The sequence below is a fragment of the Calonectris borealis genome, chromosome Z, assembly GCF_964195595.1.
Source record: "Calonectris borealis chromosome Z, bCalBor7.hap1.2, whole genome shotgun sequence".
NCBI classification, from domain to species: Eukaryota; Metazoa; Chordata; class Aves; order Procellariiformes; family Procellariidae; genus Calonectris; species Calonectris borealis.
The window spans coordinates 70,715,985-70,731,560 of NC_134352.1; the positions used below are offsets into that span (position 1 = coordinate 70,715,985).

The window sequence follows — 15,576 nt, forward strand, 5'->3', positions numbered from 1 at the left end:
CTTCACCTAACATTCCTTTTTTTTTTTTTTTTTTTTAAATGTACGCAGTTGCGGAGAGAATTATCTTTTAATACGTACTGGGAAAATAAAATTTATCAAAGGGCAGTATGGTCATAAGAACTATATTTGCATTTCAAGGTCTCTAGACTAAAATCCAGAAACAAGAAAAGTGAAAATTAAATTAGGTGATTTTCACACACACATTCTCTACCGTTGAGCATATTTTTCATATGAAACTTTTAATCCAAATACAGGTCAGACTTCTTGCTGACTTTACAAGCAGATGTCTTGTGGAAAACATATCTACTCAAAACGTAAAGTCCCAAGGAACAAGCATTCATATATGCATTATAGTAAAATAATACTGTCCTCGAGGGACTCCATTTTACATGTTTTAGTTTTGCATCTTTTGTAGTGTGTCTCTCTTTCTGTAAAGCAGCTGTCGGACTCCAGATGTAGACTCTGTCAGCTTGTGGAGACAGTACGTCTTAGATGTAGATAAGAAATATGCCAAGTCATCCTGTACAAAAATGTTGGGAACTAGGAACTGTAGATATGAAGCAATTCAGATCAAGGTTTGCAAAATAAGCTTTGTCCTCCACCAGAAACACTGAAAAATCATAAAGTAAGACTTTTGTTCAAAGTGGTGGTGAAGTTTGTGGTCTCTGTACCTGGAAAGCTTTGGAAGAGCTTTAAGTCTGTACTGCACTAAGGAAAAATTGGTTTTAACTGTTCTACTGAGTAAGGAAGACAGGATAATCTTTGCCTTAAACACTTAACAATCTTTCTTACTTGTCTTAAATCTCACGGGAGTCTGATACAAATTAGTGAGGGTGGAATGAGATGTGAGAGAGCAAAAGAGAGCAGCAGGTTCCGCACTGTCATAATCACCATTTGCTGTTTGTCTGCCCGCTTTCAACTGCCGATAGTTTGTGTATGATAGAGATGAGTCTTGAGAGGTTTAAAGATTATTTCACCTGAATTTTAGCATTTAGAAACTTCAAGTGCACTGTGTAAAAGTGTTTCTTATCACAAGTTTCTAAACAATACCTTGCAGATAAACAACCCTTTAAAAAAATTTATTTTCTTTGTGGCATAATGGTAAGCCAGTGAGGGCAGAAACATGGAAAGCAAACTTTGGGGGAGAAGTGAAGCAAACTTCTTTAGCACTGGTTCTGAAAAGAAACATACTTCGTATTTGAATTCAAGCACATGACCAAGCTGCACACCAGAAAAAGTATGCACAATATTTGCCACTCTTGACAAATCAATTGTGATTTAACAAATATGTTTAGTGTTTGAAAATCACACTTTGCTTAAAGTCAGTTCAAACTGGGCTGCAAGAGGTGCTGCTCTGCATGTGCTTTGCTTTTGAAAAAGAGTTACATATTCAGAAATGAAGTTACTTTTTCTCAGTTTGCTTTCAAATCTGCTAAGAACTTGTTACTGGCCTGCCTTTTTTTTTTTTTTTAATAGGAAAACATGGTCACTGGGTTTTTGGATGTTGGTTTTAAGCACAATTGTAGCACTATAGGAGGAAACAAGACTGGCTCATCAATGTCAGGTATCAAATTATGCACAGCTGTTTGGGTTTTTTTTAAATAGAATAATGCATTATGGCAATGAGTATTAGTGACACTCAGTCTGGTTTGGAATAATCATTTTTATTTCTCTCTGTAAGGGACAGTACTTCCTTATCACATTCTGCCTTTCCTTCCTAATGCACAGAACTCAGTGATAGCTCAAGTTTGCAACTTCTCTCTGACTGAATTATAGTTCTAATCATCCAGTTTATGCCTGTGGATCCTAGTAGTTGATACAGGAACAGAAAGTGACATTCCGGCCAAAAGCCGGGGAAAATACTGCACTGTTTGTGAATTGCTGCTTTGCCACCTCTACTTCAGCCTATGTGACCTACTCCCACAGTTCCTGCACTGAGGGTTCCAACCACAGCAGTAAAGTTGCCAGCAAAATACAATGCATCATCAATAAATAATAAAAATAGAGGATTCATCATCCAAATATATACTTTGAAACTTGCTTCAGGCAAGTACTATGGAGAATAACATTCATTAAAAAGGGTATTGCAAATAGAACCAGATTTGTTTTGATGCATGGCTGTGTCTTCTGAGTCTGATCTACTCTCCACTTTGCTGAGAAAGTGGTTGTAGATAATGGGAAGTGGTACTGAATGCACTTCTTCCGTGACTGCATACTGATCTGAGAAACCTGTACCTCCATAGGTAAGGAATGATTATTACAGCTTGGTGAGACTATCATCTAGTGTGGCCTGTATAGCAAAGGATCGTGAATTACATTTGCTTAGTGCTTTAAGCAGGAATTGATAATAAATTGTCACTTAACTGTAAACTGTCAATCCACTTAAAACAGCTTTGACTAAACTGTAAATAGTGGGGAAGGGGGGAGAGTGTACTTATCGTAGAAAAAGTCAACTAAGCAGAATTTTTAAATCGGCCTTTGGGAAATCAGTCTATTCAGCTAGGGCTTCTGCAACCCAGTTCCAAGTACACGGATATCCGTTAGATTTCCCTGCGCTCTGAATGCATGAATGTAAAGCTAATCTGTTTCGGGCATATGTTGCAGGTCGGCAATGTGCCTTCTCGGTTCTGTACCCGAAGCCTCCTCCTGGTTTTCCAGAGGTGCTCACATGGGGTGGCAAGGCACGAAGGCATGCTGCGTGGGAGGCGGGGGGAGCGTCTTCATGCTGCTGCAGCAGTTATCTGGATAGCCGTGCTCTGTGCCAGGGCACCTGCTGAACGAGGTGCATCTTCAAGGAGCACAGTTACAGGTAAATAGCGTTTTTCCTGTAGTCTAGGCCTTTGTACTGCTAATTTTCATTTCTAGAGCAGCAAAAAAGACATCCCTGCTTCCAGCAGATAAAAACTAAAAAAAAAGTTCAAGTAAAAGAAAAGACACGGTATTTCCACCTAGCTTGGTTTACAAATGTGTATATACACCAGGTCACATATTCAACCTGTTCCCTGCTGGCACGACGATGAGGTTAATTCACCAAACGTACGTATGCTCCGCCGGGAAGGAGGCGGGGGGAGCTCGGCGGGCCGCCCCGTCCCGCCCCGTCCCGCCTTGCGGCAGCGCGGTGCGCGGGCCGCCTCGTCCCGAGCGCGGGTGCCTGCTACCGCTCCCCCCGTTGTCCCGCCTAGGTGTTCCGGGGGGATGGAGGCGGAAAGCCTGATGGTGCTGTACGGGGACGACTCGGTGGAGGTGCACTACGCGGGGGGGTCCCGCTTGCTGCTGTCCCCTTGCGGCAGCGAGTACCTGTACGAAGCGGCGCTCCCCGCCGCTGCCCACCCCCTCCAGCCGGCGGAGACGACCCGCCAGCGGGTCGCCTTCGTCGTCAGCGCCTATAAGGTACGTGGCGGGTTGGCGTTGTCGCACCCTGGGGAGGGGAGAGCTGTGCCCTGTGTCCCTGAGCGGGTTCCAGGCAGCAGCCTTGCTGGGAAGCCCCTGGGCTGAGGGAACCAACGGCCGCGCGGGTAGCGCCGCCGCCGGCCGCTGCCTTCCTGTCGGGCGGGTAACGGCCGGCCGCGCGCGGGCGGGGCGTGGCACAGCGGTGCTCTTCCCGCCGCTCCGCCGCGGAACCAAAGTTGTTCCTCTGTGCGAAGTGGGGGCGTTTCTTAGCCTCTGCCCCAGAAATGAAGAGGCTAAGAAATCAGCTTAAAATCTTATCACTGCATAGAAAAACTCATGATGTAACAGGGTCGTGTTGCTTTGGTTTGGTTTTCTTCACACTTTAATAGGAACAACTTCTGCGAGCTCTAGATTTCCGGAACAAGTTTTCTTCTCACCCGTACTTACCTTCGCGTGTCATACCTCCAGAAAGAAAAAAGGTGAGAGTTACACATGTAATGTTTTTGTAAAATAAGTAGTAGTCTGACGAAGTGGACTTGCATAACTTTACACGCATGTGTATGAGTACAGGCCTTGAAGATATACAGAGTACCGTATGGCTAACGCATTTGTCAACTTGATTAGAATACTGCCCTATTAAATTACAATTTGAACTGTTAGTTAGTTCTCTGTTTATGCGTACCCTTTGTAGCTGAACACTAACGAGTTCATTTACTCTTAGTAAGATTAAAACCTAGGACTTTGCACATATGATAGAATGAGCTGTTCTATATGTCACCACTTTTCTGCACTTGAAACCTTTCAGGGAGGACTTGGTGAAATAGGACAGTGTTTTCCGAGAGGCTGTCAGGTTCAGAATCACGTTGTTTCCCCATTGAAGTACCCATGTGAGTCTGAGTGTCACTCTGTGGGAATGGCCACTCCAGGTCAGACTGAAGGACCATCCAGGGACCCCATTTACCGTTTCTAGGAGCTTTACTCCTCATCAGCATCCCTTCGGTGTTCCCACTGAATGCATGTGCCTGAGCGCGCCCTGTGATGGGAGTCTTAAGCCAAGTGATAAATCAGGCGAGTTTTAAGTTTTAAAACTTTTAGACTGACACTTCATTAGTAACACACTTCATGCTAATGTTTAATTGCTGAAAACACTGTTAATCAGTATCACTACGTACTTAACAGCAGTCAGTCCTTAACAGTCATACTGTACGTTCACTGCAAGGTACAGCAGCACAGAGCTGATGCTCTGTCGTTAGCGCTAGTGGGTAACCCTCCGCCCTCGCCCAGGCCAGTATCTTGTTCTTCTAGAAGGTGGCTGGCTTTGCAGACAGTTTCTAACTTAAAACTTCCCCTGTGACTGCCTACTTCAGGATGCTGAGGGATAACTTTCCCAGGCCACAGCAAGTGCCTTATCCTGTTGATTGGCTTTTTTTTTTTGCCTTCTTCCCCCCCCCACCCCTCAGTTTATCAGCTGCTGCTTTTCTTAAAGCAAAAACAGTGGTTTTCTAGCTCTTGAGATTGTACTTCTTCAATAATTTACTATCAGTTTATTGTTCTGTGGCCTCTATTTTCAACCGCTGCCAGTATTTTCAAGGCCTTTGCTATTTCCCACACTTCAGCAGTCCATTGTAACAAGATAGCAGTTATCAAGCTCCAGTTCACTCAGCATGTTCTCATAACAAGTTGGTAACAAGCCTAACGGGCCAGCCTGGGGCCTTGCACAGTTATTTAGCCTAAGACACAGTTAGCCTAAGGCCTGTGGCCTGTTACCAGCAGTGACAGTACTTTTACTGGGCCACTGGGTACAAAAACACTTCTGCAGTTACACATAAGCTTTGCTTATACTTGAATTCAAAACAACCTAGTACTACGGTTTGCTTAGGCTCTGCTTTGGCCACACTAACCGTCCACATCTCTAGACAGCTTGATGGGGCGGATCTTGTCAGTGGTGTGGCCTGTTCAGAACTGCAAATAGTATTCAAAATGCAGGTTAACCATAAATATATTCAGTGGTATGGTTATATCTTCTGTTCGTTCTTGTTCCTTTCCTAGAATTTTCAAACATTTGATACACTGCTTAAACCCCTGCTGAACATGTTTTCATGGGACTGTCAATCAAAACACCAAGCCTAGGTACTGGTAGTCAGCTCAGCGCCTATCCTTTTATATGTAAAGTTAGGATTGCTTTTCCCCATTTATATCACGTTTATCTCCACTGAATTTTATCTGCAGCCTTATTGTCTGGTCACTTGATTTTTTTATTTTTTTAGGGTCCTTTTGCAATTCTTTATGGTAAATTTTCATCTTTAGTGCCCCAAATACCTTCAGCAGACTTTCCCACCTTACTAATACACTAGTGCTGTCATGTTTCATTTTTATGGACTCCAGGCTTTTCCAGTGCTGGGCCAAAGTATGATCGGGGCTGAAACATATCTGATTAAAGGTCAGTCAAATGACACAAAGCTGATTAAATTGAGATAAAACAAATGATGAGGTGTGTGAATACCCGTTTGACCATTTTTTTCACACCTTATTTGAGAGTGTTTACATTTCTGTGTTTATTTGGGATACAATGTTTACCTGGAGTCTTCAATTGAAAGCAGACTAAGGGTATTTTCAGTGTGGTGATCAGGTATAAGGACAATACAAAGGAAAATATGTCATTTTAGGTCAGAATTTTCTGCAGATGGCTGGAAAGGCATTCTCTGTCTTGGCAGAATGTTTCTAGTTTCAGAAGATGACTAGTGCGTTTTCTAAATTATATATCTTCTCTTTGGATAAAGCTTTAATTTGGGGTTTGAGGTAGATGCAGTGCTTGTTTTGGAGTAATTTGTTGAGAATCATCTGCTTCATTTTTGTAGAAGGGGTAGCACAAGGGCATATGCTGTGAAAATGTTTTCTGTTTGCTTTGAACAAATGTGCTAATTGAAGCAGCAATCTGTACTTGAATATCACGATAGGAAGATGAGGCTGTTCTTCTGAGACTTTGTTGTATTGTAAAAGTCTAAAATATAATAATTTCAAATTATTTTTCAGAAATAGGTTTTATTCACATCCTAGCCATAGCTGTGTAACTTTATCTGCAGTGCTGCAGGATTAAGTAAGGTTACCCACCTAGCTGCAAAACATTTTCAATAAATTTCCGTTTTGGTAAGAACAAATAAATACAGTTACATGCCATTTTATAGGCTTATTTTAATTTTATAAATAAAGAGAAGATTTCAGAGCACATGGCGTTTTAACATACATAATTTTAATGTGGGCTTTCCATGCAGTCTACCCATAATTGATATGATCATGATAATTTAGGCTTTCTCTTCAGTGTTTCTTAAGAAGCAGTTGGAAACAGAAGAATCTGCTGTCTGTGAGCAGTTGTGCCTTGGTCAGTTGACCATGTACCTTACTAGTTTATGAATGCATATTAAATTAAAACGTTACTGCTAGATAGAACTTTGTTAGAACAGGAGGAAGCAGATATGAAGGTTAGATATTTTGCTTCCTCTTGAGTTCATGTACGCGAATAAATAGAGTTTCTTGCCATATGTCACCTTGCGGAAGGACTGAATTCATTTAAATGTAAATCTTCCATTGTGATTTCTGGGAAGCAGGTCATTTTTATCTTGCTGCACATTCCAATCCTTTTTCTTGTATTAGATTCTTTTCAGTGATATCTTAGAAATTAGATGGCCTGACCCTGCTATGGTTGATCTGACAAGATGTATAGACAATGGCAGTGTGAAGATCTCGTCAGTAGATGGTTATGCTCACCTTTACCTGTCAGAATTGCAGCACGACTTTACAGTGGAGTTCTTATGCAAAGTCAGCCAGTCATCTGCAGCATCCTTACACTGCTCTCAAAAGAACTGCAACTATCAGTCTGGAAAATCAAGTAAAAATTCTGTTGCAGAAACGTCATCAAAACAAACGAGAATAAAGAGTAAGAAGAATGAACATAGTTATGCTGAAGGTAAATACAGAGGAACAACCAAACCAAAGGACCAAAGAGACAGAGATGGAGTCCCTTTGTACTACACAAATTGTTCTTCTGAATACACATGGGTTACACAGTGTTGGTCTGTTTCCTCCTTCCCAGAAGAATGGAAATACCCTTTGTCGTTGGCACTAACGTGCTATAACTTACATACTGTTAAGAATGTAATGAATACATGTGAGAAAAACAAACATACACCTATAGAAGCTGATATTTTAATAGACCCCGAAACACATGAAACAGTTTCTCGTTTACCTACAGCTTTGCCACTCAGCTGCAGAGCCCCACATTTACACAGGTAATTTAAGCTGTTTACTTCGTAGTTGTTAACATATGTTTTACAATTCTGCAATTTGGAATTTCAACCTCTAGCAAAATAACTGAATTCTAGCTATGAAAAAAAAAAAAAAATTACTATCGGTTTTTTTTTTTAGGAACTTCTTGAAACATAAAATTTGTGAAACCAACATTCTGTATCCTGCTGTAATGAATATATAGTAATTAGTCCAGAGAAAAATAGATTTTATTTTCTGACATGCTGTATAAATAAGTAAATGAAAAAGAGAATACTGAAAAAAGAACACAGGTTTTGGGTTGGCTTGGGTTTTTTTCATTTTTGAGAAGTAATACTTCTGAAGTGGGCATACGTTCTCTGTCAGCACCACTAAAAATAATAAAAAAAACCTTTGCAGGTTTGAGAAAACTAATTTGGTAACTAGTATGGATAAGGAATCAGAGGACTCTGAAAATATGTGGCCTCTTTTCCTTTGAATAGGTGTGCATGCATCTGTTCTTGGTACAGAAATGATTACCAGCACACAAAAAACCCCTGACCTTTGGACTTACTGAAGCTTTTATTGTATTTTATACAGGTGGACTTTCTGTGACTTCTTTCAGAACCAAGGTACTGAAAAGTACTCATGCCCTCAGCTAATTAAAATTGTATGGTGCCAGGGTGTTTTTTATAGGTATGTAGGAGAACATGCATTTCATCTTTGGAAGAGTTCATTTGTATGGGAATTAAGCTTTAAGATGAAATGTCTTACTTCGTCCCTTTCTCACTCTGAGAAATTGTACACAATCTTCATGTGAGAATCTGTTCATTTCTTCTGTTTGTTCACTGGATTCAAATTTTCTAGTACAGTATATTTCCAGGTCTGAAAGTGGGTATCAATCAATCTGAAGTCATGTTTAAGGCTTTTAAAGAAGTGATCTGATTGTCTGGTTTCTTAAATGTTTTCTGGACAGCTGGAGCTCCCACAGACTTCACTGACAATTATGATGCTTGGTTTCTTTGCAAATTACATTGCTCCTTTTGATGCTGAAGATTTCGCGCTTTAGAAATGTTTGTCTTGGTGATCTACACAGTCTGCATGTTGCAGGCAGCTAAACTGTGGATTTCCCTGGCAAATGACCTTGTTCATATGCTTTAAAAAAAAAAAGACTTTTTTTTTTAAATTGTCCTTTCAAATCTGTTATACAAACTTTGAAAATGCTACAGTTGCTATCAGCACCTAAAAGTCTTTGATAAAAGCATTAAAGCTTTACTCTGCCCAGTGTTCTTAATTTTTCTCAGTGTAATTCCTAAATTTTCATCTCATCTGAACAATATGTTTAGCAGCTCTTCAGTATTATACCTCATTTCTTCGGAAGGATGGTGAGTAGCCATGCTTAGTCTTATAAGTCCCATTACCAAAGTCCAGGCATCTAGCCACAGAGTTGCAGATTTGGGTCATTAAATGGGTTTTAGGCTCCAAGATACCATATGGTCGCAAGTAAAAGACCATTGATCTTAGTGAAAAACACACAGCTGCAGTGGAAATGAAGACCTGCAATCGTTCAGTCTGACAGTTCAGTCTGACAGTTCTCTGTGTACACTGGCTAGTGCTGGTCCACTAAGAAAATTGATTTTTCTCTTTAGAATCACTATATGTTGTGATCAGTGGAATGAGCAGCTCTTGTGATATACTTACCTCAATGCAAAAAACTTTCCTTAGCTTGTTTAACTCCCACCCCCATGCACACATGCAAACAAAGAGCCTGGTAATGCTAATCTTCTGTGTTAGAAGAAATAATTGGTACACTCTGCTGTTTGTGAAACAGTAGAAAGTTTTTCGTGTGAGAGTTGTGTTGAAAATGTGTTTCTGCTTAGTGCTTTCCTCAAGTGTACTGAGCTGTTTTCTTGTCTAATGACACAGCATTTTAAATACTTGTTAAAAATCTTGTTATTTCTCTTAGATTTATCCATGGTAGGACCAACATCGCAGAAATTTATCCTGGTGATGACTCATTTTTCAAGTCAGAGGGAGCATTTTTGGGAAACTATTTCGTACATTATGCAATCCAAAAAGGTACAAAAAAGGTATAAAACTATTTTAAAATATGTTCCAAATTCCTTCAAGTTAGCAGTTTTCTTAGTTTTAAGACATTTGGCTATGCAGTCTATAGTGAAGTCCTGACATTAGTAATTACTATAATGACTGAATCAAGCAATCATACAAAAAATGAGATTATTCCTTCTGTTTCAGAATGTATTTTTGTAAATTATAGACACAATAAGAAAAAATCTTATTCATTGTAACTTTTATTTCACAAGCTCAAGTATGTACTGCAGTAAGATTCTACAATAACCATTTGTCACTAATTTAGAAGAGAAGTTCAGTCTTCATTGATTAGAATTTAATCTTTATGTACTTGGAAGTGTTTTCCTTTTTTACTGTATGGAGACAGAACCTAGAAGATGCAGGTTCTGTTCTGACTTTGCCACAGAGCAGCTGTTCCGTGGTGGAGAAATGGTTTTGCCTCTCTGTGTCTGTTGTTAAATTTCTGCAGAGCAGGGATCCTTTCAAGTGCTTATGCCGTGCTTTGTATTTTTAAAGCAGAATTAAGGGTCAACTTTGTACCCTTCAAACCTAGCCTTTGACTTGTAGTCAAACATCATTACTCAGTAACTCATAGTTACTGCAGTCTACTCTCTGATAAGAGAACTTCCTGGTCCATACTGAGTGCATGGAAACTGCCCAGAAGTAGGCTTAAAGGATACAACTGCATTTTTTTTACTTTTCACGGAGATACTTATCTGTGTTCTGGGACAAATTTAAATGTGATTGTAAGTGCTTTATGGGAGTTCAGAAATTTCATATCTTGCAAGCTCTTAATACTGTTGTCGTGCTACAGTACCTGTAACCAACTTACCTCCTTTCTGCTCTTTACTGCAGAGAGAAGAAAAGATGTATTCAATAAACAGCCTACCTCCCGATGTACCAGGAAAACTGTACTCTATATCCTCCACTATTACTCAGGCAACCAAGTAACTTTACTTTATCTTTGTTAAAATTACACATAATACTTATTATGACATTAAGTATAAAAACTAAAGGAATTTATATTAGCACTGAACAAAGCTCGCAACTGTTTAGAAGACGTAGTAAGTATGAAATACTTACTATTTTGTTTGTTTTTTTCTCTGCAGAATACTTCAGTACTGCTACAAGACTAAACTATCATTAACTCATAACTATTATCTCTGCTGCTGGAAGATGGTATGTAGCTGAAGGCTTATAAATCTGTCAGTGTTACAAGGATGATTATACAGGCTATAGGGAATAGGACCTAATCTAAAGGGAAGAATGATGAGTGTATCCTCAAAGATCAGAGTGTATATATTTGGGAACAAAAAGCATGCAGTGTCAAGGTATATTTGTGAAGCAGAAAGCAATTGCATGACAAAGAGAGCTTGTTGTGGTCTGGAAAAACAAGTGAATTGAAAATCTGGGAGAGATAGAAACAGTTGTAGTGATGTAAGTAACCTTTCCTCAAGTTTTCAATGTATTGGTTTGGTTTTAGGTACCTGAGGCAGATGGACGAGAAATGTTGCCAGTTTTGCTGTATGAAAAGGTTGTTCCCACCATAGGAAGACTTGTTGTGTACTCAGATCATAAAGTCCACGCTGCTTTTTGGGATGGGATGACCTTGAATATGGTCTGGGATTTCAGCTCTTCCTATAATAAAATCCAGGTAAGTCATGAGTTAGAGGAATGACTGTTCTTAAAACTCTTCATGAAAAGGTGTTACTAGGAAACCAATGAGGAAATAAAACAAAAGTTTTGATGCCTATAAAATACAAACTGAAGTCTTTTGAGAGATTCATGACTCTGCTGTGGCTTACTCTTGAGCTTGTATAGCAGTCTGAATGAAAATAGGAACTATCCGCAAATGCCACCGTTAATGTATTGCCAGTGTTTTAACCAGAAACGAGGAGGAAAAATACTTTAGTGCACAACTGATGCCTAAAGGGGCAAATGAAACTTTATCCTTTTATAAAGTCACTCGCATTGATCAAAGAAGAGAGTATTTGGTTTTTATTTTAAATGATCTGTAATTGAGCAAATGGATAGTGAAAAATTACTTGGAAAAGTAACCTTGCACATACAGTATTCCATATACGTTTTTAAGTCTGCTTAATATAGAAGTAAAAAGATTATGTTGGTTTTAGCAAAATGGCACTACAGAGAAAATTATGTGAGTGTGGGATTCAAGGTTGACTGCTGAGACTTTTGGCTTCTGTGTCTTTGCTTATTACCCTAAGATGACAAGACACAAAAAAGATGTTAAAATGAGGATATCTCTATAATAAACAATATAAATATGATAGTCAGTGTGTCAAAAGATACAGTGTAACTTCCTGAAGTGAGCTAGCTCAAATCTCTGTACTCAGTCATGATAAAAGGAGGAAGAACTGAAAATTCTACAGGTTTGGAAACATTTCCACACATTAAATTAATTTATTCTTGAATAGCTCAAAACGAGCATTGGGGCTATGCCAAGTGTTCTTCCCCCTGCCCCGCCTCCGCATTCATTATAACAGACTATACCAAATTCTATCCTTAGCAAAACACAAACTTTCAAGTGTTTGAAGTGAAATGTTCATAGATACTTAATTCTTAAATTGGCACATTATACTTACTTTTTTTTTTCTTCAGACTGCAACAGAAAATTAATACTTGTAATTTTTTTTCTTCTAAGGTAAATGAAGATGTAGGCTGGTGTAAGTTAACTACTCCTGATGGGGTACAGCAGCTAATACAAATAAGTCATCCTGGAATCTATGAAAGGTATAAGTAATTCAAACAATTTGAAGTTAAATATAAAAGAATCCTGTACAAATCCTTTTATATGAAGAAATGGCATTTACTGAAAATACATTGGAGAGAGAACCAAACACATAATGATAAAAACTCCATCTTACATCTGTGAAGATTCAGGACCTGTATGATTCAGGACCACTGCATGCTGTCATTCCATTATAATTGTTGTAGTAATGTCTTTTTAAAAAAATAATTAGAGCTGCAACTTGGCACTTACATCAGTGGATAAGAAAAAAAAAAATCTTTGTCCTATATAGAGCTCGTACATAGAACTGGATAGCACTTTATCTAATTTTTGCTCTATTACAGATATTGACCTCTGCCTGCAGATTGCTTTCTCTAATCTGCTTGCTCTAATTACAGCCTCATTATGGGAATCATCAGAAGCTTACTGTGCTGCATTTTAGCAAGCAGATACTCACAAACAAAAATTAACATTTATATACTATTCATTACAAATCATACAGCTTTGTTATAATTGTCTGTAACTGCATAGATTTAAACATGAAAGAGATTCTAGACAAAAAGTGGGAATCAAAAAATGGCAAGGAGAAAACGAGATTCTAGAGAAAAAGCTAGATTTTGAATCATGGCTTTTTCTTTCAGATCCAGATGTATTGCTTAATGCCTTCAGTTTTTTGCTTGAATTAATAGAGTGTATTTCTCATACAAATAACTACTTTTTTGTGAATTTCCATGTTAACATAGGTATATCAGAACAGCAATAGAATGGTGCAGAAGTTTCAATGAAAGGAAGGAGATTCCTGAATATACTGCACACTCTGTAACTGAAGAAAATTGGTATTCATCTTTATGCTAAATTATTGACTACAAATAATGTTGAAAATAAAACTCAAAAAGCTTATAAACCGTGAATTTTATAGACTGCATTTCCTAAAGGTCAAAAATCAAAATTGTAAGTCCATTTTGTGTGGTTTCATATTTTTCTTTCAGTGTTTAAAATGTTAGGTAAGTTGAGTTCTACGTGAAGCTTGTTTCATTCCGCTTCCGCCTACCTTACTTAAAGATCAGAGTTATGGTGACTTTGCCAAAGGAGGATTAATGTTACAGAGATAGTATCTTGCAAGGTGAAGAAGACAGGCTAGACTAAGAAGGGCGTCATTTGACAGAACACCAAGCAGTTCAAAATAGTACTTTGAACTGCTAAATGACCCTTGTATCTCTTACTAATATTATTTGTCCTTTTTAATACATACTACTGACATCATATACAAACATATTTGGGTATTAAAAATGTGTGAATTGAAATCAATTACACTTGCACTTGTTATTCAAATTATAGGAGATTCAGTGGCTGATGAAACAAAAATTATATCTATATTTATACATACATAGAACAAAGAAACTATTCTTAGAGCAGAGCCCTGATTTTTGGAAACACAAATGATCGACAAATGGCAGCCATTGACTGGTGGTATGAAAGACAAAAATAAATAATTTTTTTCACTGGGGTTTCGCTCGTCTAATTTTCAGTATTGCTGGGAACTATTAAAAATTAAAATCTGAAGTAGAAAATATATTTGAGAACCTTTTATGATACTAAATTGTTTAATAATCTTTATTTTCTTGGACAGGTCTGCTGATGCTGAGCTCGAAAAAATACAGAGATTTAACTGTATCTTTTTGAAAGCTGTAAATATTTTTCACTTTTATATTCTGTTGTTCATCTGCATATTCAAATCTGCATTTTAGATCATCAAAGGCTCTCTATCCTGTTCTCGCCTTCTTTTACTGTCTTACCCACTTCTTAAAATTACCTTTTAAGCCATTTTTTGTTTTCTTATTTTATCTTTTTTGTTTTATCATTTATCTTGTCCAACTTCTGCGTGACAACAGGGGAAACAAAAACAATGGCAGAGTACAAAACTAAAAAAACCACCAAAAAAAGGAAGCCATGTAATGGGCATTGCATTAATTTTGCTAACACTCTTCCGCTGATCTGTTCTTGAAAGAGCGATGATGCACTTGCCTTTGGGGTTGTTGCAGTACAATGCCTTTCTGTTCATCAGTTACCTCAGTATTGTTCCATTGTGTTCAGCCATCTCAAAAAAGTGTGCTGTGCTCCATGTGCTTAAAGCCACTCTGTAATTGTCCTTAGGCCAGTGTTCAATTTTATTAGTATGAAAAGTGCATTCTGTTGAACTGTGCAGTGTGACATCAGATAGTTTCCTTTTTAAAGTAACTTTTGGATAAATTGAAGTCTTAGTTAAAGACATTTTCTGTAAATGTTGTAGGCATTTTAAGTAATACACTGTTTTAGTTTTATGTAATTACCATGCTATGAAATGTGAGACTGCATGCCGAATGATGAATACGAATATGCAGAAGTATTTTTCTCATTAGGAGGAAGACTTTGATACTTTTTCTTAACAAAAAACCCACTAGTTTTATTAGATAATAGCAATGTTCTGGAAAGGACATCTGCCGCAAAAACCAATCCATCTGGTATTACTGTCAGAAAAACAGAAAACAGGAGTGAGCCGGAAGAAATCAGTGAAGGGTGCGTCCTGGAGGCTTTAGAAAAAACTTCAAAAGTAATTCAGGATATTGAATCTCTGCTTGCAGCTTCTGGGAAGTGAAGCCTTATAGCACGTGAAGACCCCGTGTATTCATAGGAGGTGTCCAGCTATGTCCGAGGAGGCTGCGAGGTGCAAGAGGCTGAAGGCAGGGCGATAAGCTGCCATTACAATACCACAGCCGACCAGCAAAGTCTACCAGTTGCCGTTATAATATCACAGTTGTATATTGTGGACAGGCAAAAAGAACACGTGAAATAGGAGAGCACAGCTGTATAAATACATCAGGGCTGACCTGACAGTGCTGCTTTTAAAGGTATGAATGTCTGTCTGAATCGTTTAATTTTATAGAGTTGTGCAAGCAACTTAGCTGCTCAAGTGACTAGGGTAGGGATAAGCAGTTTTAACTGTAAAAAGGTGCTTTTATTCAGAAGCTTATACCAAGTAGTCCAAAATTGAATAAAAAGTGTCCCAAACGCTTTCTGCTCTACTGTTTTGTAGTAAATACTTACTT

The 15,576-nt window shown here is 38.4% G+C and overlaps 1 protein-coding gene across 8 annotated transcripts; it reads left to right on the forward strand.

The window, feature by feature from the left end:
* The first annotated feature begins 104 nt into the window (after positions 1-104).
* On the forward strand, positions 105-15,541 carry CZH5orf34 (chromosome Z C5orf34 homolog). Of its 8 annotated transcripts, none has more exons than XM_075136259.1 (14): positions 105-1,564; positions 2,605-2,809; positions 2,982-3,390; positions 3,780-3,869; positions 7,042-7,676; positions 8,251-8,346; positions 9,617-9,740; positions 10,597-10,688; positions 10,851-10,920; positions 11,225-11,395; positions 12,404-12,492; positions 13,234-13,326; positions 14,121-14,161; positions 14,932-15,378. In XM_075136259.1, the coding sequence occupies exons 3-14, from the start codon at positions 3,043-3,045 to the stop codon at positions 15,123-15,125; spliced, it is 2,043 nt and encodes a 680-aa protein (XP_074992360.1). In that variant the 5' UTR covers positions 105-1,564; positions 2,605-2,809; positions 2,982-3,042; the 3' UTR covers positions 15,126-15,378. The 8 variants fall into 8 exon arrangements, 7 of the variants coding, with proteins under 7 accessions (XP_074992360.1, XP_074992362.1, XP_074992358.1 ...); XM_075136261.1 differs by having other exon boundaries at positions 3,183-3,390; XM_075136257.1 differs by having other exon boundaries at positions 2,605-3,390; positions 14,932-15,541.
* Positions 15,542-15,576: the final 35 nt, after the last annotated feature.

Coding starts and splice junctions, on each gene's coding strand:
- CZH5orf34 (XM_075136257.1), top strand. CDS start 2,965: ATGTGTATATACACCAGGTCACATATTCAACCTGTTCCCTGCTGGCAC. Junction 10,921..11,224: donor ATCTCTGCTGCTGGAAGATG/GTATGTAGCTGA, acceptor GTTTGGTTTTAG/GTACCTGAGGCAGATGGACG. Junction 11,396..12,403: donor CTTCCTATAATAAAATCCAG/GTAAGTCATGAG, acceptor TTTTCTTCTAAG/GTAAATGAAGATGTAGGCTG.